Source organism: Spinacia oleracea, chromosome 5 (genome assembly GCF_020520425.1).
Source record: "Spinacia oleracea cultivar Varoflay chromosome 5, BTI_SOV_V1, whole genome shotgun sequence".
Lineage (NCBI taxonomy): Eukaryota > Viridiplantae > Streptophyta > Magnoliopsida > Caryophyllales > Amaranthaceae > Spinacia > Spinacia oleracea.
Window position 1 is genome coordinate 13,850,246 of NC_079491.1, and position 26,444 is coordinate 13,876,689.

Below are 26,444 nucleotides of genomic sequence, written 5' to 3' on the forward strand. Positions count from 1 at the left end.
TGCTAGCTTTAAAGTGGACCAACTATTAAGAATGTTGAGAGGAAATTGAAAAAGAGGCAAAATAACTCATTTGGAAAGGCCAAAGAAAGAAAGATGAAGTTTGTAGATTTTGAAACTACGAACAACTATTCATAAACTTTTCTTCGAAATTCTCTCCTATAACCAGTGAGATTCGTTGATGTTGAGTGTGACTCGGGAGGTGTTTTAAGTTTATGAAAACAACTTGTGCATCACAACCAAATTTAGAAGAAAATGTTTTAAGTTTACATTTACAAAGATTATAAATGGAGCTGATATTAGTCAGGCTGACACACATGTTGTTTAAACTCACACGAAATTAGACCAACATAATACGAGCTCATTGTAAGCCAACATCGCATGAGAAGCACGTTGATGGGCCTTAGACCGTTCAAGGATATTATTTTAGAAATTTGGTACGAGACAGTAGGAGCACTACAAATCGGCCCGCACGTGGACATCTTTATTTTTAACCAATTAACAATAAATATTAAAATCGGTAAAGGGCTTGTTTATACGGTGATTCGGCCCATCGTAGAATATTAATGCCGCATGTGCCTTATTTATGGAAGAGAGGCACGAACCTGACTAGACACAACTTTTTCTTGGTCTATTTCAGACATGTCACGTTAAAGCACACGTGCCTAAATGGTCCTACACATTCCCGGTTCTCATTACAAAATGCTCATTTGTTTCATGATCACTTGTTGAAGGAAATGTAACCACGTTAAAGCACACGTGACTAAATGGTCCTACACGTTCCAAATTCTCATTACAAAATGCTCCTCTGTTTCATGATCACTTGTCGAAGGAAATGTAACCAAAAAATCGATCGACGACGAAGAGCACACGGCGTTAATAAAGTATTGTCTTAAATGAGAAATGAATCATGAACAATTAAAGTTCGATTGAACTGAATTGGCATGAAATGAACTTATTTTAACTTATCTGAATTAAAGTTCGATTGAACAGAATTGGCATGAAATGAACTTATTTGAACTTATCCGAATTGAACTTTTTTGAGGAAAACTGGCTTAGTGCATTATCAGCATTAATGTCTAGACAAAATTGCCATCATTACATACATAGTAAGATTACAAGGACAATGATTACTCCATATTTGTTGAACTCCAAACGGCACTAAATAAGCAAGGTGATAAGCAACAAAGTTACCCACCCTTTTTACATGTGACCACGAAATAAAATCAAAGTAAAAGCACAAAGATAGAATGTGTTCCACAATAGCATCCAAGTCAGACAAGTAGACCTCCGCCTTCACAAGTTGTTTGATGAGCAGCTCACAATATCTGAATTGAACTTATGTTTGCTTAAAACTGCTAAACTAGTCCGTATCATTTAGAATGTCAGTTGACGAGACTGGGAGAGACTGCTGCGTCATTTTCTGTAGCACGACGTTATTAGCTTAGTGGTATGCATTAGTGATGGCATATCAAATGCCAAAAGCTAGGCATTGATGCAAAAATGTAGCCGTTTGGCAATAATAAACTACGTATGTGTTAAGTATATTAGCCCTTCAAACCGGGAAGCAAGCTCAGCAGGTCCTAGGGTTAAGTATGTCTAGCCCATCCACAATTTCATAACTCTATCTCTGCCACCAGATGCCACCTTCTCACCATCTGGACTCCAATCCACGGCAAAAACCTGTGTATATTAAGCAGGGCAGTATGTGTTGTCATCAATCACAATCTGTAATCTGTTTCTTCCAAGGGGCCAAAGATTTTTTAAAAAAAAAAATTGAAGGAAAATGGGTTCCAACCTCATCTGCATGGCCTGGGAGGTCTTGTTTCAGCTTCAGCGTCCTAATATCCCATATCTACAGAGTAATAAACAAAATAAAAAATGAGGACGGAAACTAATTGTCTTATTCTGATAAAACATGAGGGTTTATTATTCAGTTAAGGAGCATTCAGTTCAGTTCAGTTCATTTCATTTCATTTCAGCTCAATAGAACAGGGCCTAAAGTGGCCGAGCAAGACTATGATCTCTTCTTGTTGAAGTGGAGGTTTAATACAAGTAGTTTTAACCAACCTTTAGTGTGGAGTCCTTGCTACCACTCAACAGAAGCCTACTATCTGCAGACCAACTGCAGCAATGAAACCATAAAGTATCAGGTCAACCCAACTTTTATACACATTGTAAATTGTAATAGTGTCGTCCATTCTAGTTTGAAACTTTGAATAACAAAGGGGGAAAAAAACTAAATTCCAACCTTATCTGATAAACAGGCCCAACATGACCCCGAAAGGCAGCAACAAATTTCCCCGTAACACCATTCCATAACTTAACTGATTTATCAAAGGAGGCACTTGCCACCCATTGCCCATCGGGAGAAAAGTATACATGATTCACAGCCTGAGTCAAACAACAAAAACGGGCTCTATCAAATTATACCCAACAAAGGAATATGGGAAAGGAGGTGCAACATTGAAAAACAAAACATATAGTCAACAAAGGAATATGGGAAAGGAGATGCAACATTGAAAGACCACAGACGAGCGAACCCAGCTTGATTGAGAACACTAAAATGAGGCCAAACAACACAAACTTTCTAGATAATAATAAAAAATATTTTTAAAAAAAACCAACAAAAATCCTCACCTGTTGATGTCCAGTCATCCGAGCTTTAGGGTGCTTGCTTACAGAAGGTTCCCATAGAAACATGGTGAAATCATCAGAACCTGAAACCAGTCTCTCTGGGGCATCGCCTCTCATTTTGTTGTATCTGGCCAAAGCAACCTTTGCATACAACAAACAGGGACTGATAAATCATTTGGAAACCAATTAAACTGAATGATAACAAAATGAAAAGAATGTCACTGGCTCAGAGTCACAGCTATACAGCTGAGAAGTATCGGAGAACATAAAACAGGATACAGTAAGAGTATTATTCTTTCAAACTCGATATGACAACTCTAACCAAAGGCCACTTTCCAAACTTTCCATTCAACAGAACAATATTTGATAAAACATTAGCTAAATACTTGATCCACGGAGAAGAAAAAGGATAAAATTATATCTATGTAAAAGACATGCCCACTTTAGAAAAATAACCACAAGCTTGTATAGCAGTATACAAAAATGAGCCGCAGTTGTAGAGTGTAGATAATTAACTTCTGAAGGAGCAAGCATAAAGATTGAAAATTTGAAACCTACATTACCTCCTTCATTTCCTCTGGAGTAGAACACTGCTTGCCTGTGTGATCAAAAGCCCCAGTCCGCAGGACATACTCGGTACTGAGTGCCAGAGAATTGACCCAATGACCATGGCCCTAACATAAACATCATAGTACATTTAGTGGTGGAAGAAATTTAGGTACAAGTACAGAGAATATAGCTATACATCAATCAAACTGGTAAATGATTTGGATGGTCAAGCATCCAACTCCGGAAGATGGAGGAGCAAGTTGCCATTATCAAAACATCAAACCCTAAAGTAAAACATACACAGGCTTAATTTGCTAAACTTAGGTGACTAAGTAGAGCAATGAGAATAAATTATAACTCAGTATTATTTATCATTGGCATCACTAAGTTTTGCAAGAAATACAAGTTAAGAGAAACATAAGAAACAAAATCATGGAAGTATAAGCAAAAAATCAAAAGTCATAACTCAACAAGTGTTTCATAAAGAAACCAAAGAAAGGAGTAATAAGCAAGAAAGATGACACATTTCAAAGAGAATATTGTGTGGGTATTGGGGATGGTTCTCTTATCAACTGTGGGAGGATAACTGGAATGGTAGGTTGGTTATACATGGGCCTTAAAATAAGGGGGAAGCTGATCTTACGGTTAGTCATCTTATGCACAATGGTAATTGGGATTTTTCTACTCTTTCTTGTATTCTCCCTGAACGTGTGAAACACTCGTGCGCTGATGTCCTTCTCTCAAATCAGATACAAAGGCAAGAGGATTTCATGTTTTCTAAATTCACTTACATTGAAAATTTGATTTCAAATATGCAATGTCGGCTCTCCAAATGCACTCTCCCTCCCAAGAGTCTTCTTGGAAGTGGATTTGGAAAACCGATACAATCCCAAAAATCAGAGTTTTCATATGCCTTGCTTTTCATGATAGACTTCCCCATAAGCATACTCTTTTTGTGAGACATCTTGGTCCGACAAAAATATGAGCTTGGTGTCAAAATGAACCTGCGGACACTTTACATGTCCTTAGGGATTGCCCTCGTGCGAAAGAGGTTTGGTACCACCTTAGTGCTGAGGACACGTTTTTCACACCCACAAGTCAGTTATGGCTTCACTCGAACCTTACCTTTAAAACCATCCATGCTCCTAGCCACATTACTCTACCATGTAAAACTCTCTTTCCTCGGTTATTTTTGTCCATTAGGAAAAGACGGAACAACTCCATCTTTAACCAAATTCATTCTTCTATGAAAAAGTGCGTTATGGAAGCCCAAGCTCTCAGCTCTCAGCTTGGGAACACCACACTTCCAGAAACTGCATCTCTTCCACCCCCATCACCCTAATGGTAACACTTTAACATGGAACCCTCCTCCCCTTGGTTGGCTCAAGCTTAATCGTGATACGTCCATTAAAAAAAGGAAAGAATATGCTAGCATTTCAGGGGTATGCCGAAATCATTTGGGTGACTGATTGCTTGGTTTCCATCAAAAATGTCGAGTACAACATGCTTTCATGGAAGAATTGCAAACTATTCTAAAGGGGCTGCAACTTTTTGAAGAAAGAAGATGGGGAAATGTCATCATCAACACAAATTCTCAACAGGCTGTTACTAGAATTCTGCAAGACTCCCCTCCCCGTTAAAAGATGCTAATTTAGTTCTTGTCCAACATTGCAGGGAGCTCATTTTGAAGATGTCTGGGGTTAAGCTTGAATTCGCACCAAGGACTCAAGGAGTACTAACAATGTAGCTGACAGACTTGCAAGAATGTGTAGAACTGATAATCTAGCATTATGATTTGTCTATTTCTGTACAACCTTTGGGTTTTGTTGCGGATGTATTATGGAGGATAAGCCTCCATGAACTGAACTTTGTATCTTTTGACTATTTAATTTAACGTACCCAGCTTGCATCGGAAAAAAGAACCATCAGCATAGCATATTACTACAGAAGTAGAAGAAAATGCAGTTCATAGCTAACTGATGTCGTACGTCAAATTCCAGCAAAAACCAGAGAAGTCAAGGTTCAAGCCAGCCACATTTGAAGAGAATTTTTAAAAAAAAAAACGTAATAATTTGGCAGAAAATAATTGCAACCGAATAATATCAACAAAAGAATCGCATCCAAGACACTGCAGGGTTTACGACTTGAAGCATTCTTTGTGAAGTTGTCTACATACCTTCAACTCACGAATTAACTTCCCTTGTTTAGTTTCCCAAACTTTTATTGTACAATCCTGAGAGCTGTTCCAGATAAAAAGCATATTAGCAACCAACAGATTCTGTCTAGCACCACTAATTACTAAAGTAATCAACAGACTAGTCAAAACTACAGAGGCAAAACAAGAGATAGTAACAATCTTACACTTAGAGTACTTACCCAGTATAGATGAAACCATCTCCACCCCATTTAACACATGTTACAGCCAGTGTATGCCCACTCAGACACATTACACACTTACTAAGTGTAACATCCCATATGCGTGCATCACCATCTTTACTAGCGCTTACAAACCGGCGACATGGAGCTTGAAGGTGGACTGGTTCCCAAGATATACCAGTAATCCACTTTTTGTGCCCCTGGCATGAAGTACAAGAAAATTATCAGTGGAGAGTCATGAAGGTAGCTCCGAATTTTCAAAACTTCGCGGTGCAGATACAGTATCCCACCAGTCGGACAAAATGCTATGCTATGACATTACCACTTACATAAAGTAACTGCGTATGTAAACTTGAGATGAAACTCAAGCAGAGAATTAATAACATGAACGAAAGGAACTAGCACATCTGCATGCCAATTGGAGAGTGAACAACAACATGCCACCAGCAATTTTCTACTTTCGGAGGAGAGATGGTTTAAAAACTCCACCCTATTTTTAGAAACAATTCAATATTTCTAAGAGGTGCTAATGTCTTTTTTATATGTATAGCAACCCAGAAAAACTGTGAACGTTCGAGTGAGTTCGGTAAATGAAAAATAAAGACCGTGGATATTGTGAAACAGTGTCAAACATAGCCATCTGGTAAGGAAAATTCTTTTGTACAGTCACTGCCTGTCCGAGTAACCAATAATCATAGGTGTCGATCAATAAGTATTACAAATGTTATTTCTCTCCTCAGAATTATACTTCCAGCGTTCTTTTTTAGTTGACACACTTTCCTTTTTTGGAAAGTTCTTTTTAGTTGACACACTTTCTATTTTGGTATGTTTTGTAATGTACATTCCTATTTAACCCTTACATGAGTATGTGGGTATGTGGTTATGTGTAGTGGGTAGGGGTATTATTGTCTATTGACTTCTTTCGTCACTTTTTCTTAATATGTGTGCCAAAATAAAGTGTGTCAACTAAAAAAGAACGGAGGAAATAGGTTGGAAGCTTCCAATTGTCAACATTCAATTCCAAACCCTATACGAGAAAGAAACAAAGCTAAAGGAAACCATGATAGCATGTAATTACGAACAATCAACAGAGACACAAAAATACCATTTGTTCTGCTTAAAGCTCATTTTGTCAATCATGAGTTGACTACATGTGACAACGTGGCATTGGACCCTCTTCCATAGAAGTTCAACAAAACTTACAAGGTCAGCAACTTAAAATCTATGCTATGATAAAAAAAAATGCAAAATATTTACCGTAAGTGGGCTGCCTGATGGCTTTCCTGTCTGAGGATTCCAACACTGAAGCTCTCCTGCCTTGCTTCCACTGGCTAGATACTTACCATCAGGGGACCATGCTATGCAAAGTACCCAATTCTTGTGTCCTAAACAAGAAGAAAAAAGTAGCTTAAGAGAAACTAATAAAGAAAGATATAAGCAAATACGAGTATCAGACAAATGAAAGACACAAAAGCACACAACACCATTAAGATACAGAAGCTCCCAATTCACTGGGCAGTACTTCATTAGCGCATTCACAAACTTTTCCCCCCGTAACTTCAATGATAAAGTCTTACTACTCATTTATCCTACCGCCTACACAAACATCTCTGTAGAATGAACCAACAGCTAATACCCCATATAAATAACCCAAGCATCACTTACACTTGACAAATATGGAAGATCAGAATCTGTGTTGTATATTTGAAAGAGGTTGACCTTTTTCTATCATATATATAGACATAAGAAGCAGTTCTTCATCTTAATATATTGGCCAAAAACCCAACACATATGAAGATAACCCCAAAATATTGTTGTGAATCCTTAAAAAGTTGGATTAGAAAAGATATCGATGACATGAGGATAGCAAAACAGAAGGGAGCAACAAAAAATAAGTCTCTAATGCAGCTCTCAGGTCGCTACATCGTCTACATGAATACGTGTATTCCTAAAAACTCCACATAATCTAAGAACCTGACCTGTACAAGTGAACATTGGTGTTTGGGTAGCTATGTCCCACAGTCTAACAGTAGTGTCCCCAGATCCACTGGCCAACTGTTGGCCATCAGGACTAAATGCGACCGAAAGCACAGATTCAGTATGACCTGCAGCACAAGATAAGAAGAGCAAATTATGAATAAATGATAATCCATAGCTTTGACCAACTACAACAGATGACTAGAAGATTGTACACCAGCATTATCAGCACATAGTTATTTATTTAACCAAAATAAGGCAAACATCAAAATTGGCTTACCTTTTATTTGTTTTTCCCCTCTGTCATTTTTACTGCTAGAATTCACAACGGTTCGGGACAGATTTATATTCCGAATGGCTTTGTCATAGTGTAACTTAGTGGAAGTCTGGAGCCAAATTATTGAGCTACTTGTCAAAAAATCATCTCAGTTTGAAGAAGTGAGGGCTAATAGAAGACATTTCATTGACAAAGATACCAAGGTATACATATAAATTTTGTTACTGAACTATCAAAGATTTAGAGCCTTTTGCTTTATGGATATTTTGCAACAAATCTATTTCTAAGATGTCTCCCTTTAGTTTCCTTATTACTGAGGCTTGTCGTTCCCTTGTTCCTACTAAATGAAACAAGTCTTTTGGATCATTGTTTGAACACATATTCGCTAACTACAAGAATCAGTTTAAATACGGACAATTATGTTCCAGTACTTCAATAGTTACAGACTTACAGGTGTTACTACTAGTGTAAACTAGATCACTGGAAGGCAAGGAACCCCAAACCATTTTATATATTCCAGTACGATTTAGTAACACTAGATGTACGAAGTCTGGATATTTTATAATTCAGATTATGTAATGAACTAAATAGTAGAGGTCATAATAATAGGTAGTAAGTAATATTAGGTAGAAGACAAATTAGGTAAGTGTAGTAGAATGGTTATAAATAGTGGCACATTAGGTTATGAGAGATATGTTGAGAATTTGGTAAAGCTTAGGCTTTGGAGAGTGGTGACCTCAAGTCACTAAACCTAGAGATTGGTGGCCTCAAGTCACTATTTTTATCCCCTTTTGTGTTCTTCATCCATCAAGCTAATTGAATATGATTTATGCTATTAATTTTCTGCTAAAAATTAGTCAGTTCATCTCAGATTACGACAATGCAGTAAGTACATATTTCAATTTTCACACAACGTAACAGTACTTATGGATAATTAACGAGAAAAGAGATTAAATGTTAAAAAGAATTAAAATTCTCTATTAATGAAAATCCAAACCAGACCAGAATATGATGATTGAAAAAAGTATTAGTTACCGGCTATTGTAGCAGAACAGCGGTTTACAGGCCGGATGCGGAAAATTGCTTGTGGTTGATAAACTATTTGAACAACCTTCTCCACAGAAACTGCATATACACCATAATCAATAATCTTATGAAGAAGTAAAAACATACCACGGAAAGGAACACACTAGTTATACATTTAGTAAGACAAACCTTTATTTTTCTGTAAATAATTCCCCAGTTCAACGACAAGCTCATTATCTGATATATAGAAAGCATAAGGTAGCCTTTCTTCCTGAAATAACAAAAGAACAAGGTCATCATCTCCACTGACATCTGATAGACAGTCCCCCTATCTGGAACACACTTAAAAGTCTTATTTTATTTTGTTTTTGACAATACCCAAGGAGAGGAGTAATACGTGGTCCATATAAGAGATAGAGGGGGCACCAGCACTTCAAGTTTAGCAAGTTATCAACTTAGTCGTCAGAGAATTGCCAACCCTGTATCCTCAAAAGCTTCTGTTCGAAAGCTCTGAACTTGAACATAAGTAGTTCAATTCAAATAAACCCCACAGGCTTAGACCAACATTAGAATGTGGAGCGTCTCGGTATCTAGAATTTGAACCCAGCAACACGAGAATGTGCCCATCTCCAACTCTCGAAGTAAAGGGCAAATCATTTTGTGTTCTTGTCGTCCAACATAAAGTCATAAAGCAATTCTACTTACTATATCCCACCTATCTGGAACTTAATTCCAGTAATCAGTTTTATTTGAAACTCCAATGAGTCAAGATCACAACAACAACAACAACAACAACAACAACAACAACAACAACAACAACAACAACAACAACAACAACAACAGCATCACAACTGATGCAGCGTTTTATTTTACTTGCAATCCGATTAAATTAAGGAATCAAATAATTAATGTTATCAACTTTCAAAATTAAGCAGAAATGATACAATTCTAAAAATCAGAACTCTACCAGGATTGATAATTTCTTAGAAAATAAATAAGGCAGTAAAAAAAGGAAAAGATTACATTGCTGAGAAGGGTATTGACGATTTGTTGAAGTTCTTTAGGACCAGCGTTTTGAGGAAGAAACATGGCAGTTCCAAGAGGATTGCCTTCTGGGTCGGCCAATTGGCACATCACACTAACACTATTCCCATTTTCCATCTCTGTGTCACCTTCCACTTCCATTTTAACAAAACACTACCCTTGCAGAGTTTGGAGGGATGAAAGGTGATTGTCAGAAGAAAAAATCGATACACAATACTTGTAGATAAATACCGAGAATAGCAGCAGCAGAGGAGGAGAGGTGGTTGGCAAGACGGCGCCGACTATAGATACAACTGTAACTACAAGACGCTGCTTTTGTTGTTAGGGTTTTAAGAGGAGGAGAATGCGGGAGGACTGCGGAGGAGGAAGAAGGTGATGCAGAGCACAAATACGCGGCAACCCTCCTAAAAGTACTGGTGAATAGAGCACAGGTTTGGAGTTTGAGCAAAAGTAATGCACTCCACTTACACAGGTTGCTTATAATTATAAACTAGTGTGTGGCCCGAGCGTTGTCCCGGGTTTTGACTTTTATTCGGATTTATTTGTTGTAAATATGCGCCCACATAAATGGTTTCGTCATAGAATTATCGTGGTGACACAAGATTAGCGGTCGATTAGCAATCTTCCCAAGCTGAAACCCCACATCCGAAATTCAAAACAAAGTTGGATCCTTTTCTTCATCATTAGTTGATTCTCTGGACATTATTAGTTCATCGTCTACTCAATGGCCACTTTTATACCCATTGGTGGTCCCTATCAAATTTTCTCCTCACATGTAAGGAGAAAATGTGAGAGAGTTCACGGTGCACCTGTGTGCATGTATATTGATCTATAATTACTAACCGTCAATGTTTCTCCTCTTACCCCGGGCTTATTTTTTGTTTTTGAGGCTTAATCTAGGAAAATAATAATTGTATATTTATAAATGAAATAACCATTCCCTTTTTTTGCATTCAATTTTATTCAATTTCTTATTTATTGTAAAAGAACATATATGTTTATATAGAAAAAATAACATAAGTTGTAGTTCGTTAAGATGGTAGGAAGTGCAACATTTAACAAAGAGGTCAGGTGTTCGATCCATGCTATAAAGTAGTGAATACCAATTGAGGTTGGCATTAGTGGTTAAGGGTCTCTTGCTCCTTAACCAAGTTCTCGGGTTTGAGCCTTAGGAATGGAAAAAATCTCAACTGGGAGGGATGCTGCCCATCGAGGTACCCATGCAAACTCCCGCGGGAGATTAGCCCACTCGCCGAAGGCGGTGGGAACTCCTCGTAGTAGAACAAAACAAAAAAAAAAAGTAGTGAATTGAAGACCGCACATAATGAAAAAGTGAGGAAAATTATTGAACGGAGAGAGTATAAGTTAAATAAAGTTCTATAAATTATACTTCGTATAAGGCCCTATAAATTCATGTAATTTTAGTTCAGATAATTTCAGATCATATAAATTGAAAAGAACACGCACCCTAAGTCGTCAATATACCCCATTTTATTAACAGTATATAAAATCATGCTCTTTCGCAACAAATACTTGTATTTTTGGGTACACAGTGTTCAATACGTAACCTTGTCCACCATCAAACTTGCAAAGTGTCATAGCTATCTTTAAGACTTTCCAATAATTTTTCAACTAGTATGGGCCCGTGCTACTGCACGGGATTTCTATAAATTAGGAAATAAATAAAATGGTGCATTAGATTTTTAAAAACACTCCATTTGTACATTATATTAGTAATAACATAAATAAGGAGTAATTATGAAATATTTTTTTAGTGATGCTAGATAATTGAAATGTTGCTAGACGCCTAAGACAAAATGTCGATCATATTCTAATAAAGTAGCTAAGTTGTTATCAATTGACTTTTATAGGTATATCATTTTAGTTTTGATTGACTGTATTTAGCTAGTTTGAAGTACACTTATAAGAATGATTACAATAGCGATATTGTATAATTTTATGGATGTTAGTTGATTTTTATGAAATAAATATTTACTTGAAATGGTACTAATTTTCATATAATTATTAAAGATGTGACTTTCTATAAATATATTTTGTCTGATTTTATAAATAGGTTGGATGAGGAAGGCTCACGTGAGAAGTGTAAGTTATGTGAGAAGCGTGAGAAGTATTTAGTAGTGTTAGATTAATCTGATCTAACGGCATCGACACCCCGCCTCATTAATGGCAAAAAGGTAAATGAAAGCCGCTTTCACAAGATAAGGGGAGCAATTTTGATTCGCGCACGTGGTTTTTGACCTCCCTCTTTCTCTTTCCTATCAGACTTACCCACCATTATCACAAGCAGTCATGCCAGAGCTCAATTTCCCATAATTACAGTCAAGATTCGATCGGAAAATAGAAACAGAGGTGGATTTTATAACCAGTGGGATCTGTCAGCTACCGTCTACGGACTTTGTTTTGTCGGAAAAACCGGACCTTCGATTGTGGTCCAATTGAGTTTTGTAATTCATGAAATTTGTAATTAGTGGGTTTTTGGTTTGATCAGCGTTTATTTTCAATTCCTAATTGAGTAGGTGTTTGATGGCACGAATATCTGCAATTAAAAATTTGATGTTGATTCTTATAGTTTTGAACTTTTGATGTATATATATGTAACACACCAGTGATGCATCTGTAGTTAATTATCATTATATAGGTAAGACATACAAGAGAGGGTGTTTTAATTATTGATATCACTGGAAATGTATAGCCGTTTGTTGTGCGTTTTTTCATACGTTGGTCTTGAGGAGCTGAAATGCATATGTCTGTTTTACTTTTGTTTTAGCTGATGTGCCTGTAGTTCTTAGTTGATGTACTTGTACAGCGTTTTTGATGTATCTGCAAAGTTTACCTGATTTTTTGGTGTGAATATAATGATTTAAGATTTAAGATTTAATTAGCAGAAAAGGCTAAAGGAAAAGGAAAGAGGAAGAGAAGGGAGTGAAAATAGCAGATTATAACACTTGGGGTCGGGGTTGATTTTTACTTTAGGGAGTGAAAGATTAGATTTCAACACGTGGTTGTGACTTGTGAGCCTGTGATTGCATCAGCTACCATGCATTTGCTAGTAATAACATCGAAGAAATTTTGAGCGATAGATTAAGTTGATCGGACCGTTCGAAACTCTTCTCACGTTTCTCACCATAAGACCACTTCTCACCGGATCTCAACCCTAGGTTGGATTATTAGAACCAATATTCCTTTTATTTAATGAGTTTCCATATTTTCTTTGTTTAAAAGATGTTATATATCCCTCATAAAGAATGATGTTTTATTCGAGTTTCCATATTGTTGACTAAGTGTATATGTAAATAATACTCCGTAGCACATAGAATTTGTTTTCTCGTAGTATACAGTCATTTTTCACATATTTTCATTATTTCCTTTAATGTTCTCCTCCTAAATATATTTCATGTTTTTCTCCATGTACTATTTATATAGTTGTTGGCATGTAGATATAGATTAATGAGCGTTTGTTTTAAGGTTTTCAAGAAAGATAAGCGAATCAATTGAATTGATTCCCTTATATATGTGTTGTTTATTAGTTAAATTTTGTGTCATTCCCTTTACCCTTTCTTATCGTCAAACTTCCTCCCCACCCCCGTCTCTTCTTTTCCTCTACTCTAAGGCCACCTTGATCACGTCACCTCATATTATTCCACCACCTCTCGATCCAACGACCACATCCACCAGAATCATCTACCTTCCTAATGCTCCACCTCCAGCCACCAAGATAGAAATCTTACCCAACTATCACAGATTTTACACTATCAAAAAAAATATCCTAACCAACCCAACTGCAATCAAAATCCCCACCATCGGCGACAAAAATCTCACTCCGATCCACCAACGACCGAATGAGCTACACTCTTAATAACCCACACAATCACCCATAAAAATCTCTCAGCTACCACGAAGCCACCAACCACCATCCTCTCACATGTATCTCATAATAATATCTTTTTCAAATGACAGTTGAAGTAATTTTACCTTGCTCCTTATTTTTTACTATCTCCTACAATATTACATCTTTTTGCAAGGGGGTTTTATGTATACTTTTTTTTGATAGTCGAAAGGATTGTATGTTTATTCTACTTTTTAATAATTAATTATAAAATGTATGGTTTAATCATTTAACTAAGTACCTACTTATTTATTAAATTGATTAAATTAAAAAAAATGGCGTTCTATGTGTTAGATTGATTAGAATTATTTTTCAATTATTTCATAATATTTAATAATTTGTGTCGAAATAGTAAGTTATTATATTTATGTTATTCAAATTTCCTTTCAAAAGATAAACAACCTGGGTTTTTTTTTTTCCTTATTTATTGGTACTCCGTATATATATCATTCATTTAATACAATATTTTTTATTTCCTTTTTTGTCAATGGTTATTTTCTTATTTTGGGTAGTTTGAATTCTCCTCTTTTTTTCCCCTTATTTATTGTTTAATTGGTGCATGATTGAAGTTGTGATTGATTGGTTTCCTTTTGATGGAGTATGACGTGCAAATTGACGTGGCATATGTGAGAAGAGAGGATTGAGTGTTTGGAGACCTCACATTCACCGACACTCTGCTTTAATAATATAGATTATAAATTACAAATTACAAATGGGCAGGGATATAAATATCAAATATGAGACTTATTGTATATAGGTCTCGGTCTTAACTCTTAATCAGTAAGCGAAAATCCGTAAAAAAAATTACACAGGTTATTTAGACAAATGGAATTTTTGTATTAATTACATATTTTAGGTTAAAAGGATTTAAAAAAAAAATAGAGGTTGAGTTGAATTTATTTCAAAAAAGATTAGAGGTTGAGTTAAATTCTCATTAATTGATAAGGACGTGTTTTTTATTTTTCTTTTCAGATTTATGGTCGATTAAATTACAAAACTAATTTTCCTTTAAAAAAAACACTAATCACCATCAATAAGCCTATACCAATGCAATGTACTAAGAATGTCGGTTTTAAGTAGACGCCTCCAAAACTTCAATGGAACAATTATGTGCAATCCTTCCAAAACCATTAAAATTACCCTAATCTTCAAATTGAACAGTTATCGGTCATGTTAGTTAACTCCTTCGATCTCCCAATAACTGTGTCCTTGATCTTCCTGAAAAACCATTATTTCTTAAAATTCTTTGTAGTTGATGAGAGAGAAACATGGGCATGCCAGCTTTTTATTTCCTAAAAAACGCACTCTTCCTCATTTTCAATATTAGGGCTACTCAATTTTCTTTCCCCACCCTCAAAATTTTAGATTCACGTGCTTGAATTTCATAGTTAGATCCCAAAATTAGGACTTGAATTTCAGAATTAGTAACAACAATTAGGGATTTGGATTCTCTCTCACGAATACTTGAGTAGGTGCGATCCTAGAATTCTCAATTCTTAGTGTTGTGCGCGTGGCAAATTGAAATTCAAAAAACATAAAGATAAACACATAGTTGTGGCAAGTCGCGAACATCCAAAATCCCATTTGTAAGCTCGGAAAACTTTCTAATATTTGCTTTTGAATTGAACTCGCAGGGTCGGCTTAAGGGCGGTCCAATCGGACCTACAACATTGGGCCACATAATTTTTGGGGCCCAAACGAATTTGCGTTGGTTAAACTCCCAAACGCTTCTGAAATATAATTAATCGCTGCTCTATTGAACAATGTATGATACATGTCCCAATTGGAAAGGGTAGTAAGTGTGGGAGAGACAACCGGGGTTCGATTTCCGACTCTTGCTGTTTTTTTCTTTGTTTTTTTTTTGTTTTCTTCATGGCTGTCAAACTTTTATCACTCATTTCTAAAATTAACCCACAAAAAACGTTAAACCATATTATTATTTTGACTCTATAGCTTGTATAAATAAAATAATATTAATATAATAATTATGTGTTTCACATTAAATAATTGTCCGTAAAAATTTATAGGGTCCCAATATCTGTATTTAGCACAGGGCCTCCAAATTATCGGAGACGGCCCTGCGAACTCGTAATGTTTTAATTTAATATTTATTTTGAATTGAGCTCATAATGTTGTTCTTCGTATTATTTATATTTTAATTCTCCAATATTCATTTCAGTTGAGTTCAGTTCAATCAAGCTCAATTCAGTTCAGTTAACTCTAGTTAATTTCAATTTAGTTTAGCTTAGCTTAAAAAACAAAGCCTAACTATACCATACTAAAAATAGGGCCAAACTATAACTTAAGGCAAGGTTAAGGGACATAACTAAGTATACTTTAACTCATTCTAAAACTACTCCGTACCTACCAATAACCAAACCAAGCATCTTCTTTGACCAACACTGCTGCACTACACCTTTCTCCGACGGGCATCCCGAAGACACTCTCCCCCTCCCTAAAATGTCAATCTCGCTCCTTCCAAAACCCTTCCTCTCCACCCCTCTCCCTTCCTCCACCACCATCGCCACCTCACGCCCTTCTATTTTCCTCTCTGTCAAAGCCTCCGCCGCTTCCACCACCACTCCATCACCGGTAAAACTCACCAAAGACTACTCCGTCGAATCAGTAAAGGCGCGTCAGATCATCGACAGCCGTGGAAATCCTACCGTCGAAGTCGATCTTTTCACCGGTGACGGCCATCTTTACCGTTCCGCAGTTCCTAGTGGCGCTTCTACTGGGATCTATGAAGCTCTTGAGCTTCGCGATGGTGATAAATCTGTTTATGGCGGTAAAGGTGTACTTCATGCTGTAAATAACATTAATCAGGTCTTGGCCCCTAAACTCATTGGCGTCGACGTTAGGTATACAATTTCTCTCTCTTTTGATTCGATCGTATATTCGTATTACACTATTACAGTTTGTTGTATCATCTGTAATTATTGTAGTCTATAAATGATGATTTATGGTATTGGTGGATTGAGTTGATGTTGACTGTTGAAATGTCGTTGTCTGTGATCATTTTCCAAAATGTTTGTGAATAATTGTATCACGTTGAACAGCTTGATAGTGAAATGAATGGCCTGGAAATACCTTTACGGCCCCTTTGGTAGGCGGTAATAAAGGGTGGTAATGGAAACGAAAAATGGCGAATTGGAGAAAGTATATAAGTACATTCATGAGTACTTTTACGGCATGTTTGACAGGCGGTGATTAAGGATGGTAAATTGGTAACGATAATGGATTTATACGGTGGTTCTATATCATGCTTATGTTATTAACGAGTAGTAAAATGAGTTTACTGATCAGACTGAAATTAGTACTTGTATATTGCTAACCAATTTACCCCACCGTTTTGGTAATGGAATGAACTTAAATGATTTGTCGAACTCGATTCAATTAGAATACGTGCTTGTTCATTTGAATTTTGGGTAGTAGATCCTGGCTCATGCTTGTATGTTGGAGGATTTGAGAAGTGTAATAAGTACTACTACTACCCCTTCCCAAAATTATAGTCCCGTTGACTAAAAACACAGATTTAAAGAAAAGTGGAATATAGTGTGTGGGAAATAGAAATATTAGTACATTGATGATTAATTTGTATGAGAACAGAGTACATTTAAAAAGGAATAGAAGTATATAGGGAAGGAGAATATAGTTTATGAGGAGGTTTTCAATGCATTTTTTTAAATGAGTGTTAGGTGTGAAGTATTTTATGTTCAAATAAGAAAACATGACTATAATTATGAGACGTTCGATTTGGAATACATGACTATAATTTTGAGTTTCCGGTGAAGATGATTTTTGCCTAGTTATTTTGGCAAGGTTCATTAATGTACTTTTTATTTGTATTGAAAGAAACTCTAATTCTTGTTACCCTTTACTTTGCTAGGGATCAAGCTAATGTTGATGCCCTCATGTTGGAGATTGATGGAACTCAAAACAAGTCGAAATTAGGAGCTAATGCCATGTTGGGCGTCTCTCTAAGTGTTTGTAGAGCTGGTGCAGGGGCGAAGAGGATGCCCTTGTACAAGCATATACAGGAAATATCAGGAACCAAGGAGCTTGTTATGCCCGTTCCCGCATTTAACGTGATAAATGGAGGGAGCCATGCAGGCAATAACTTGGCCATGCAAGAGTTTATGATATTACCACTTGGTGCATCATCTTTCGCAGAAGCTCTTCGCATGGGAAGTGAAGGTTAGCATTTTCCCCTTTATTAAATATTGAAGTTTACTTTTCAATATTAAGTACCATCTCTAGCAACGGCTTCCTCTTCAGTGTATGCTATATACCTTCAGATAGCATTGGGTGTATGTCTCTGATAATGATGTGTTGATGTACTACTTGGCTGTTTAGCTTCATTTTTATGAAGTCCTTGCCTGTCTTTTCTTGCGGCGTGTTGTTGTTGTCAACTTGTCACCCTTCCTTTATGTCCTGCTAGTTTTACTTATCTTATGTGATGATAATTAGTTAGGGTTATTGGGTTGCCACATTTGAATCCTAGTAAATTTAAAATGTATTTTTAATGCAGTATATCACATACTGAAGGGAATTATCAAAGCAAAGTATGGACAAGATGCTTGCAATGTAGGAGATGAAGGTGGTTTTGCCCCAAATGTTCAAGATAACCGCGAGGGACTGATCTTACTTATGGAAGCAATTGAGAAGGCTGGTTATACTGGCAAGGTAAGAGGGTGCTATCTAGTGCTAGACTTGAAGCTCTCTCTTTGACTAAACTTCCTTTGGGATCGAGTTGTACTTATGAGTGGACTGTGAATTATGCAGATCAAAATTGGGATGGATGTTGCAGCTTCTGAGTTTTATACCAAGGATGGAAAATATGATCTAGATTTCAAGAAACAGCCAAATGATGGATCTCATGTGCATACAGCTCAAAGTCTTGGTGACCTCTACAAAGAATTCGTCAGAGATTTTCCTATTGTTTCAATTGAAGATCCATTTGACCAAGATGACTGGAATTCATGGGCTTCACTACAATCTTCAGTAGACATCCAACTGGTAGGAGATGATTTGCTTGTGACTAATCCAAAGAGAATTGCTGAAGGGATTGAGAAAAAGGCATGCAATGCTCTTTTATTAAAGGTAACCTTTAATCTTCCTTTTATACTATCTTGCTAATTCTTAAGTAAAGGGTGTAAAGAAAGGGCGTGAAGTAAGTCCATGATACTTCTAAACATCTTCTCCATTCCATTATGAACATCTAGAAAAATGAAGGAACCTTTTGAACGGTAGTAAATGGTTGACAACAAAGTAGCTGGTGCTTGGTTGATCTATTGAATTATCCTAGCAACCATGCTCATTTCTTTAGTAATTACTTCGTAGATAATTTGTGCCCCTCATTTAATTGGTGCTTGATAGTGTTACAAATTGTAGTCGTGGGAATGTCATAAAAAGAGACACGTCAAAGTGTGTTCAAACATGAAAAGCTTTCCTATCAGCAATGTGTTAAGTAGAACAAGAGTTTTTGTCTTTGTTCCCTGACTTCTGGGTAGCATCCACACATGAAGATTGAAGATGAGAACGAAACAATAGTAAACTTCAATTCTCTTGCATCTTGTGCTAATTTGTTACTTTTTGACTTGGTAAGGTTGGATAACGGAGGAGAAAACTAGCATTGATTAAGTGAAACAAGAGTTACCATTATGCCTGAAAATTTATGTGCGGAGAAGATCTTTGTTCAAAACTCCACCCTATTTTTAGAAACAATTCAATAATTTGTAACAAATCAGTTAGTTATCAACAAAACAAGCATCTTGGCTTATAGTGTTCTCCTTAACTTTGACATGCAAAAGATGAAAATATGATTATATTTTTGATAATCATGAATTCCTCTCGTCCTTTACTCTTTTTAGTACATGTTCCAAACTCATACGAAATTATGTTTTGGAGAATATGCTTATTAAGTTATTAGTATTCACTATCTTCAGATGGAAATCAATTTTTTGCTCTTTATTCATCAAATGGGAAACATGGGCATTTTCTAATGCTTCTAGTTCTAGTATTCTTCTCCTACAGTTAACTGACATGGGATAGGTCAGTGATCTTAGTTTATGATGAATTTCAGGTTAACCAAATTGGTACAGTAACTGAATCCATTCAAGCTGCCTTGGACTCAAAAGCTGCTGGATGGGGTGTCATGGTCAGCCACCGCAGTGGTGAAACCGAGGACAATTTTATTGCAGATCTTTCTGTTGGCCTGGCTAGTGGACAAGTAAAATCTCTTTCACCTGTAGCGCATTTTTTCTTTATGCCACGAGTCTTAGATTTTCCCTGCCCATAAAGCTCGAGATTGATTCTTCGTCATTATGCTTTTCAGATCAAAACAGGTGCTCCTTGCCGCAGTGAGAGGTTAGCCAAATACAACCAGGTATTTCTTATTCTATTGGAACCTCTGCTTTTCTTCTGTTTTTCTATGTGGTTGACGTGTAATTGCTGTGAGTGTATTCTGGAATGAGTGACTGTCATTAGCCAAAGTTTTACTATATGACATGTGGGCTGTGTTTGGTTGGGTGCAAAATAATTTTCCAAGAATAGCAAATGTCCATTTCCGATGTAGCCAAGATTCAATTTTTCTTTTGTTCTTTTGGCTGTGGGTAATGGACTAAATCAAAATGGCTTAAAACCTCTTCGTTTCCTTTCCATAAAGTAGAAGATGGTCGTTCCGTTATCGCTTTTGGGTCAATCGGAAACAACCTCTCTGCAATTGCAGGGGTAAGGTTGCGTACGTCTGTCTTCATTCATTTGGTTTTGTACAGCGGAAAAAATAAATCTCTGAGGTTGAAAATTGTTTCCCAGGGGTAAAGTATGTTCCTTTCTAAAAGAGGAAAAAATCCCGTATTTCCTCGTCCCTTAACCCCCTAAAATTCCTTCGCCCCACCCCTCCATCTCCTCTCCATTTTCCTTATTCTTTCTCTTAACTTTTCTAGCAGGTAACGAACAAAGGGAAATGTAGTTTGACACTTATTCACCGGTTCAACAATTAGGTTTAACACCCAATTCCTTTAAAGAGAAAATCAAATATACTCCCTCCGTATTTATTTAAGAGATACACTTGGCCGGGCACGGGTATTAAGAAAAAGAATTGAATGAAATAAAGTAATAAAACAAGTGGGGTTGAGTAGATATTTTAATAAGAAAAACAAGTGGGGATCATGTCATTTGAGAGAGTGGGAGGTGGGGGTGGGGTGTAGATATATTATTTAATTAGATGGTGGGGTTGTTAAGTTAGTAAAAATGGCAAGTGTATCTCTTAAATAAATACGGCCGGAAAAGACAAGTGTATCTCTTAAATAAATACAGAGGGAGTACTAAAAACACACCATTAAAAAAAATTGAGGGAAAACACACCATTAAATTACATTGTGTCTTTGACTTTTTTTTTTAAAAAAAATTATTTTATAATATCTACTCCATTAAAGAAACTTTTAAAAACTACATATATTTTCAAATTTGTTTTTTTTTTTTTAAATGTTTTAATTTTAATTTTGAAAATTTAGAGAAATTAGTTAGCTCTAATGTTTCTTAAACTTAATTTATTTTTCTTAAACATAATTTCTCTTCAATTTTTCTCGAAAAAAGTAAAAATAAATTGAAAATAACAAGTTTTATATTTTACGTACATACTTCCTCTGTTCTTTTTGAAATGACACAATTATTTAGGCACGTTTGCCAATGCATGATTTCAAACGTTAATATATTCAGTTACAGATAAGAAAAAATTATAAAAATTTGATATTTAAAAAATATTTATTGAGACGAATCTAATAAGACCCCACACGACTATATTTTTTCTTAAGTATAAATCACAAAATGAAGTCAAAGGAACTTGTATGAATAGTGTCATAAACCCAATTGTGTCATTTAAATAAGAACGGAGGAAGTAGTATAATATCATGCTTAATTGAACAATTTAATCTGAATGCGTTTTACACAAATTCAAAATTTTACTATCTCATATATTTATTTGTATTTCATATTTTCTCAATCAGTTTATTAAAAATATTTCATATTTATAATACTATTTACGAGTAATTAATAATATTGCGTAAACAAATTTAATTTAATCTTTGCGTTGCAGTCCTAAGCTAGTATATGAGTATGCTAGTGTGTTTTTACTCATCGTTGAAATGTTACGACCGTTGGTTAGTTTGCCCCCTTTAAGTGAAGTCGATATTATTTTTTTATTTATTTTTATTGTTTTGCATTTGTATGCAGCTTTTGCGCATTGAAGAGGAGCTTGGAAACGTACGTTATGCTGGCGAAGCTTTTAGGTCCCCATAGAAATGGAGATTTGTCCACAAATTCATTGTTGTTAAATAACCAGATGAGGGTGTCAACGTGCTTTCAATATACTAAGGTCGTAGACTGGAAAATTCGAAGTCGACGAGTCTAGTATCATGAGAATTTTTGTGGAATTTGTTACAAATAATAATTTGAGTGTAACCTTGTGAGCTGCGATCTATAGTATTTTACCATGATTTATTTTTTCCACTAGTTGCTGGTGTAGAAAATTATTGTTGTCTTACAATACTCCGTATCATTGATGAGCACTGCAAGTTATGAACTTGGCACGCTATGAGTTTATGTACATACTAGTCTATAGTATTTTCTTATAACTATGGCTGAATTTGAACTGAATGAGTAGTAAGTGAAATGGGAGAAAGCACTGGTGTTGGAAAATAGTGGAATGGGTTCTCCTCCTCTCCTATGTTGGATGACAATTGTAGTTGGGGCTTATTGGATTACAGGGGGGAGATCTTTTGGGTTTGCCTAGCTAATTACTTTCTCTTTTAGGTAGTGTGCTTTAGGAGTTGTAGTAGGAAGTTTGTCGTAGTCATGTTTTCATCGGGTTACAAGTTTTTGATGTTTCGCCCGATCACCTTTTGTAAAGCTTTAACGCTCATCATCTATTAATATAATTCTCAGTCTTTTACGTAAAAAAAAGAGTAGTAAGTGATAAGTATTAAATAATAAATGATAAATAATAAATAATATGTCGTAAAGGATAAATAATAAATAATAAAGTTATTTTTTTTTGTTGTTATTATTATTATTATTATTATTATAAATCAAATGCTAACAAAGTCAAAAATTTACAAATAGTTAATGGGAAGCCGAGATACAATCTGGGCCCCCACTCCCCTAGCTATAGCAAAGCCTATCCTAGTGAAAATGTGAGCAGCAGCACGAGCCGCAATGTCTTGTGTCCTTGAAAACTTCTGAATCCGCTTCAGCAACACCACAGCATCCTTATCCAGCTCCCCAAAAGAAGAAAAAGAGAACGGAAGAAAGCCATAACCAATAGCCCTGCAACGTGCTTCGTACTTGGTAATAGTAAATAGTAATGGCAATACTGATAATAATAACAATAAAAATACTAATAAAAGATGAACATTATGATATAATCAATACTCCGTAGTAATATTTAACAATAATAATACTAATAAAATATGAACTAAGGGTGAGTTTATCCCCAGATTCACCTCCAATCTTCAGACTCTGCCACATCAGCTTTCCACTAACTTTTTCATTATCCAGACTTACACAAAACTCACCCTATTTTTACACATTATCCCCAGACTTACCTCAGACTCACCTAACTCTTAAAATAATATATTATGTGTATATTTTTTTTGGTATATTTTCTAAATAATAGTGAAACTATGTTTTCTTATATACAAACAAAGTAGACCTGACCAAAAGGCGGGCCGACTTGGGTTCGGGTCGGGCCAAGGACATAAAATGTCTCCATTATGTCGGGTCGGGCCAAGCTTCGGGCCAATTTTGTATGCTCAAAACCCGCTATTTCGGGCTAAAAAAAGCGGAATTTTCGGGCCAATTTCGTGTCGGGCCAAATTTATAACTAAAATTGTTGTTTTGCGTTGTCCAAAGCCCGTAAATTTTTAAAAAAATCGGCCCAGGCCTTCTGCCCAAAACCCGATAATTTTCGGACCGGGTCAGGTCGGGCCCATGTTGATCAGCACTAAAACATATTAATTTATAATTCGAGAAATAAAATGAAAAAAAAAACAGAAATGTTAATTTCAAAATTGACATATATTTCGTACAAATTAGAAACAATAATACAACATATATATTAAATTCAAAAGATCTAGAACATAAATTTAAAGGCAAATAAAATAAAATAATACATAAACCATCAATAATTAGTTGGGTGAAATAAGATAAATTAAGTTTTATGATGTGGCATGATTTGATTGGAGGAATAAAAAAGTGGAGTCTTAAGTGAGTCTTGAGTGAGTCTTGGATTTTCAAACTCACTTCAAGACTTGGTGTAGTTTTTACCACATTATCCCAATATTTAGGCTTGAGACTCACCTCGAGACTCCCTTCAAAACTAGGGATAAACTCACCCTAAACGTAACTCTAATTAAGTCCAAAAGATCAGAGCTTTAGATGACTTCATCGCATCCCTTTTTGTTACTAAACTTAGAGCTGCTAATCTGATCCCTTTGTTTATGTATACTTTAAAGGCTAACTCGTATTTAAGTTGTTTTTTCCCCATAATTTGTAGATGATAATCACACATTGACTAGAACATATAAGGTGCATCCTCTCACATTTTTTCGATATCAGGAGTAACACATGTTACTTTCTAGTGTAAAATATTCCCCCGAAACTTTTTTCTAATTATTTTTCTATTCCCTCCGTTCTTAAATATTAGTCCCCTTTTGATGTTATCATCCGGTTCAACTCAATATTTAAATGTAAATATCTCCAAATATGTACGTTAAAGAAATATAAAACTTTGATAGTGTTAAGCTACACATTGAGACAAACAAAACAAAATATCACATGAATATATATTGAAATACGTATTGGAAAGAAATTAGAAGATTCTTTTCGATGGTAAATAGTAACAAGATTCCAGAAGGGATTAACAATCAAGAACAGAATGAGTATTTTAATTTACAGTTAATGTATGGGAAAAAAAATATTCGATAGATTTTGGATTCAATATAAGTCAAATAACAATAGTTTGCTGAAATTAATTTTTGGTGGAATAATATTTTAGTCGAATCGTTATCGGCAACTTTTGTGTAAAATCGCCTTACCGACAAAACCACTTTAATCGCTTAACTAATTGGTTCAATTGTTAACTAAGTGGCTCAATTGTTTCATTAATTAGTTCTAATGCTTAACTAATTAGTTCCATCCACTACAAGAAAAAAGCTATAGCAACGCCCTTTTATGCAACAATTTCACTAGCGTTGCTATATCATAGCTATCGCAACGGTTAAATAATATCACTAGCGTTGTATAAACAGTACGTAAAAATTAATAACTACCGACTTGATAAATGAACATAAAATATGTTTTCGCAGGCTAAATGATTCAACGACATAAAACTTTGTTCAAGCTCGTTTGTTTAATTAGTGAAGAAGCGTTAACCTAGTTAATTTGTTCACCAGTTGCCTATCAGATTTGACGACTAAGCTTGTTCACAAGCATACCTATCAATATATTTATATCCCTTAATGGCCTGTTTGGAATCTTGGATTTCATTTGAAATTCTGAATTTGGCTCAATACTCTTGTTTGAAAGCATTTGGAATTTGGAATTAGATTTGGGTCAAATTCAACTCTTTAATAAACTAAGTCAACTTTTAAGAATTTGAAATCCTAACTCAAATGCTTTCATTTCAAATTCTCTAACCTTGTGCTGTCCGTCTCTCCACCCACCTCCTGCAACTAACCACCATTTCAGTTTTTGTTGAGAGTCCTCAAATTCCAACAACTCCTTTTTCAAACCACCACTGCCTCAAACACCACTTCTCCTCCCTTTTCTCTCCTCTTGCAACCAACCACGGTCTTCACAGTCACCGCCTCCATAACCACCTCATCACCTTCGTAACAACCTCCACCCTCGCGAGTGACCACCACCTGATCTCTAACAGTCACAATGGAATCTATGCTCGTTGCCTCCATCTCTCTAGTTTGGATGTTTCCACGTTTGCGAAATTTGCATCAATTTCCCCTTTTTCTCTCTCCTGTTCTTCACATTAGAGTTCACCAATGGCTGCCAATTGAATTTTTCAGTCAATCTTTGAAAAAAATCGAGTTAATTTGATACTTTTGTTTTTATTTTTTACAAGGTGAGGGTTTATGTTTGGAAGAAATCAACTTGCAAGGAGCAAATCGATCTATATGTGGAAACAAGGAATTTAAATTGTTGATGTATCAATAAAAATCAGTTGATTATTTTTGTTGTTGTTGATTTTTTTTTTTCTCTCTGAAATTTGGAATTACATTATTTCCAAACAACACATTGGATTTGAAATGATTAATTATAATTCTTACTTTTTGCCAAACAGAGAATTTGAAATTGAATGTTTGTATTTAAAAATCCATAATTGAAATGACGCATTTGAAATGAAATGCTAGTATCCAACCGCAACCTAATTGAAATGACGCATTTGAAATGAAATGCTAGTATCCAAACGCAACCTAAGGATAATTTACAACGTGCTGCGTAATTGCGTATATTAGTTTCTCACGGAAATCTCAACTGTTGAATTTGAACTCGCGAATAGGACCACGATCGATAAATACAAGAGAAATATGGACAAAGCGAAACCTGGATTTTTTAAAGGCTAGACAAAACAAACAAGAT

At 35.6% G+C, this 26,444-nt stretch overlaps 2 protein-coding genes across 2 annotated transcripts; one reads left to right on the top strand and one right to left on the bottom strand.

Annotated features, from left to right (window-relative positions):
* Positions 1-1,077: 1,077 nt before the first annotated feature.
* LOC110794637 (notchless protein homolog) lies at positions 1,078-10,327 on the bottom strand. Its single transcript, XM_021999607.2, has 13 exons — positions 9,863-10,327; positions 9,029-9,110; positions 8,849-8,938; positions 7,539-7,664; positions 6,817-6,944; positions 5,560-5,759; positions 5,360-5,423; positions 3,198-3,308; positions 2,638-2,775; positions 2,249-2,391; positions 2,068-2,122; positions 1,796-1,852; positions 1,078-1,680 (listed from the first exon to the last, which is right to left on the bottom strand). Exons 1-13 carry the CDS (start codon positions 10,022-10,024, stop codon positions 1,597-1,599), a joined length of 1,440 nt encoding a protein of 479 aa, XP_021855299.1. The 5' UTR covers positions 10,025-10,327; the 3' UTR covers positions 1,078-1,596.
* A 5,796-nt stretch (positions 10,328-16,123) lies between these two features.
* Positions 16,124-22,398, top strand: LOC110794638 (enolase 1, chloroplastic). The gene is made up of 7 exons (XM_021999608.2): positions 16,124-16,651; positions 17,680-17,987; positions 18,322-18,476; positions 18,576-18,893; positions 19,876-20,022; positions 20,128-20,178; positions 22,026-22,398. Exons 1-7 carry the CDS (start codon positions 16,251-16,253, stop codon positions 22,089-22,091), a joined length of 1,446 nt encoding a protein of 481 aa, XP_021855300.1. The 5' UTR covers positions 16,124-16,250; the 3' UTR covers positions 22,092-22,398.
* The last annotated feature ends 4,046 nt before the right edge of the window (positions 22,399-26,444 follow it).

What these genes read in the sequence shown, in the direction of transcription:
- LOC110794637 (XM_021999607.2), bottom strand. Translation starts at nt 10,024, where the DNA reads ATGGAAGTGGAAGGTGACACAGAGATGGAAAATGGGAATAGTGTTAGT. An exon ending in TTATTTACAGAAAAATAAAG is followed by an intron (nt 8,939 to 9,028) that starts GTTTGTCTTACT and finishes GTGTATATGCAG; the next exon opens with TTTCTGTGGAGAAGGTTGTT. An exon ending in GCAAGGACTCCACACTAAAG is followed by an intron (nt 1,853 to 2,067) that starts GTTGGTTAAAAC and finishes ATTACTCTGTAG; the next exon opens with ATATGGGATATTAGGACGCT.
- LOC110794638 (XM_021999608.2), top strand. Translation starts at nt 16,251, where the DNA reads ATGTCAATCTCGCTCCTTCCAAAACCCTTCCTCTCCACCCCTCTCCCT. An exon ending in CTCATTGGCGTCGACGTTAG is followed by an intron (nt 16,652 to 17,679) that starts GTATACAATTTC and finishes TTACTTTGCTAG; the next exon opens with GGATCAAGCTAATGTTGATG. An exon ending in AGGCTGGTTATACTGGCAAG is followed by an intron (nt 18,477 to 18,575) that starts GTAAGAGGGTGC and finishes TGAATTATGCAG; the next exon opens with ATCAAAATTGGGATGGATGT.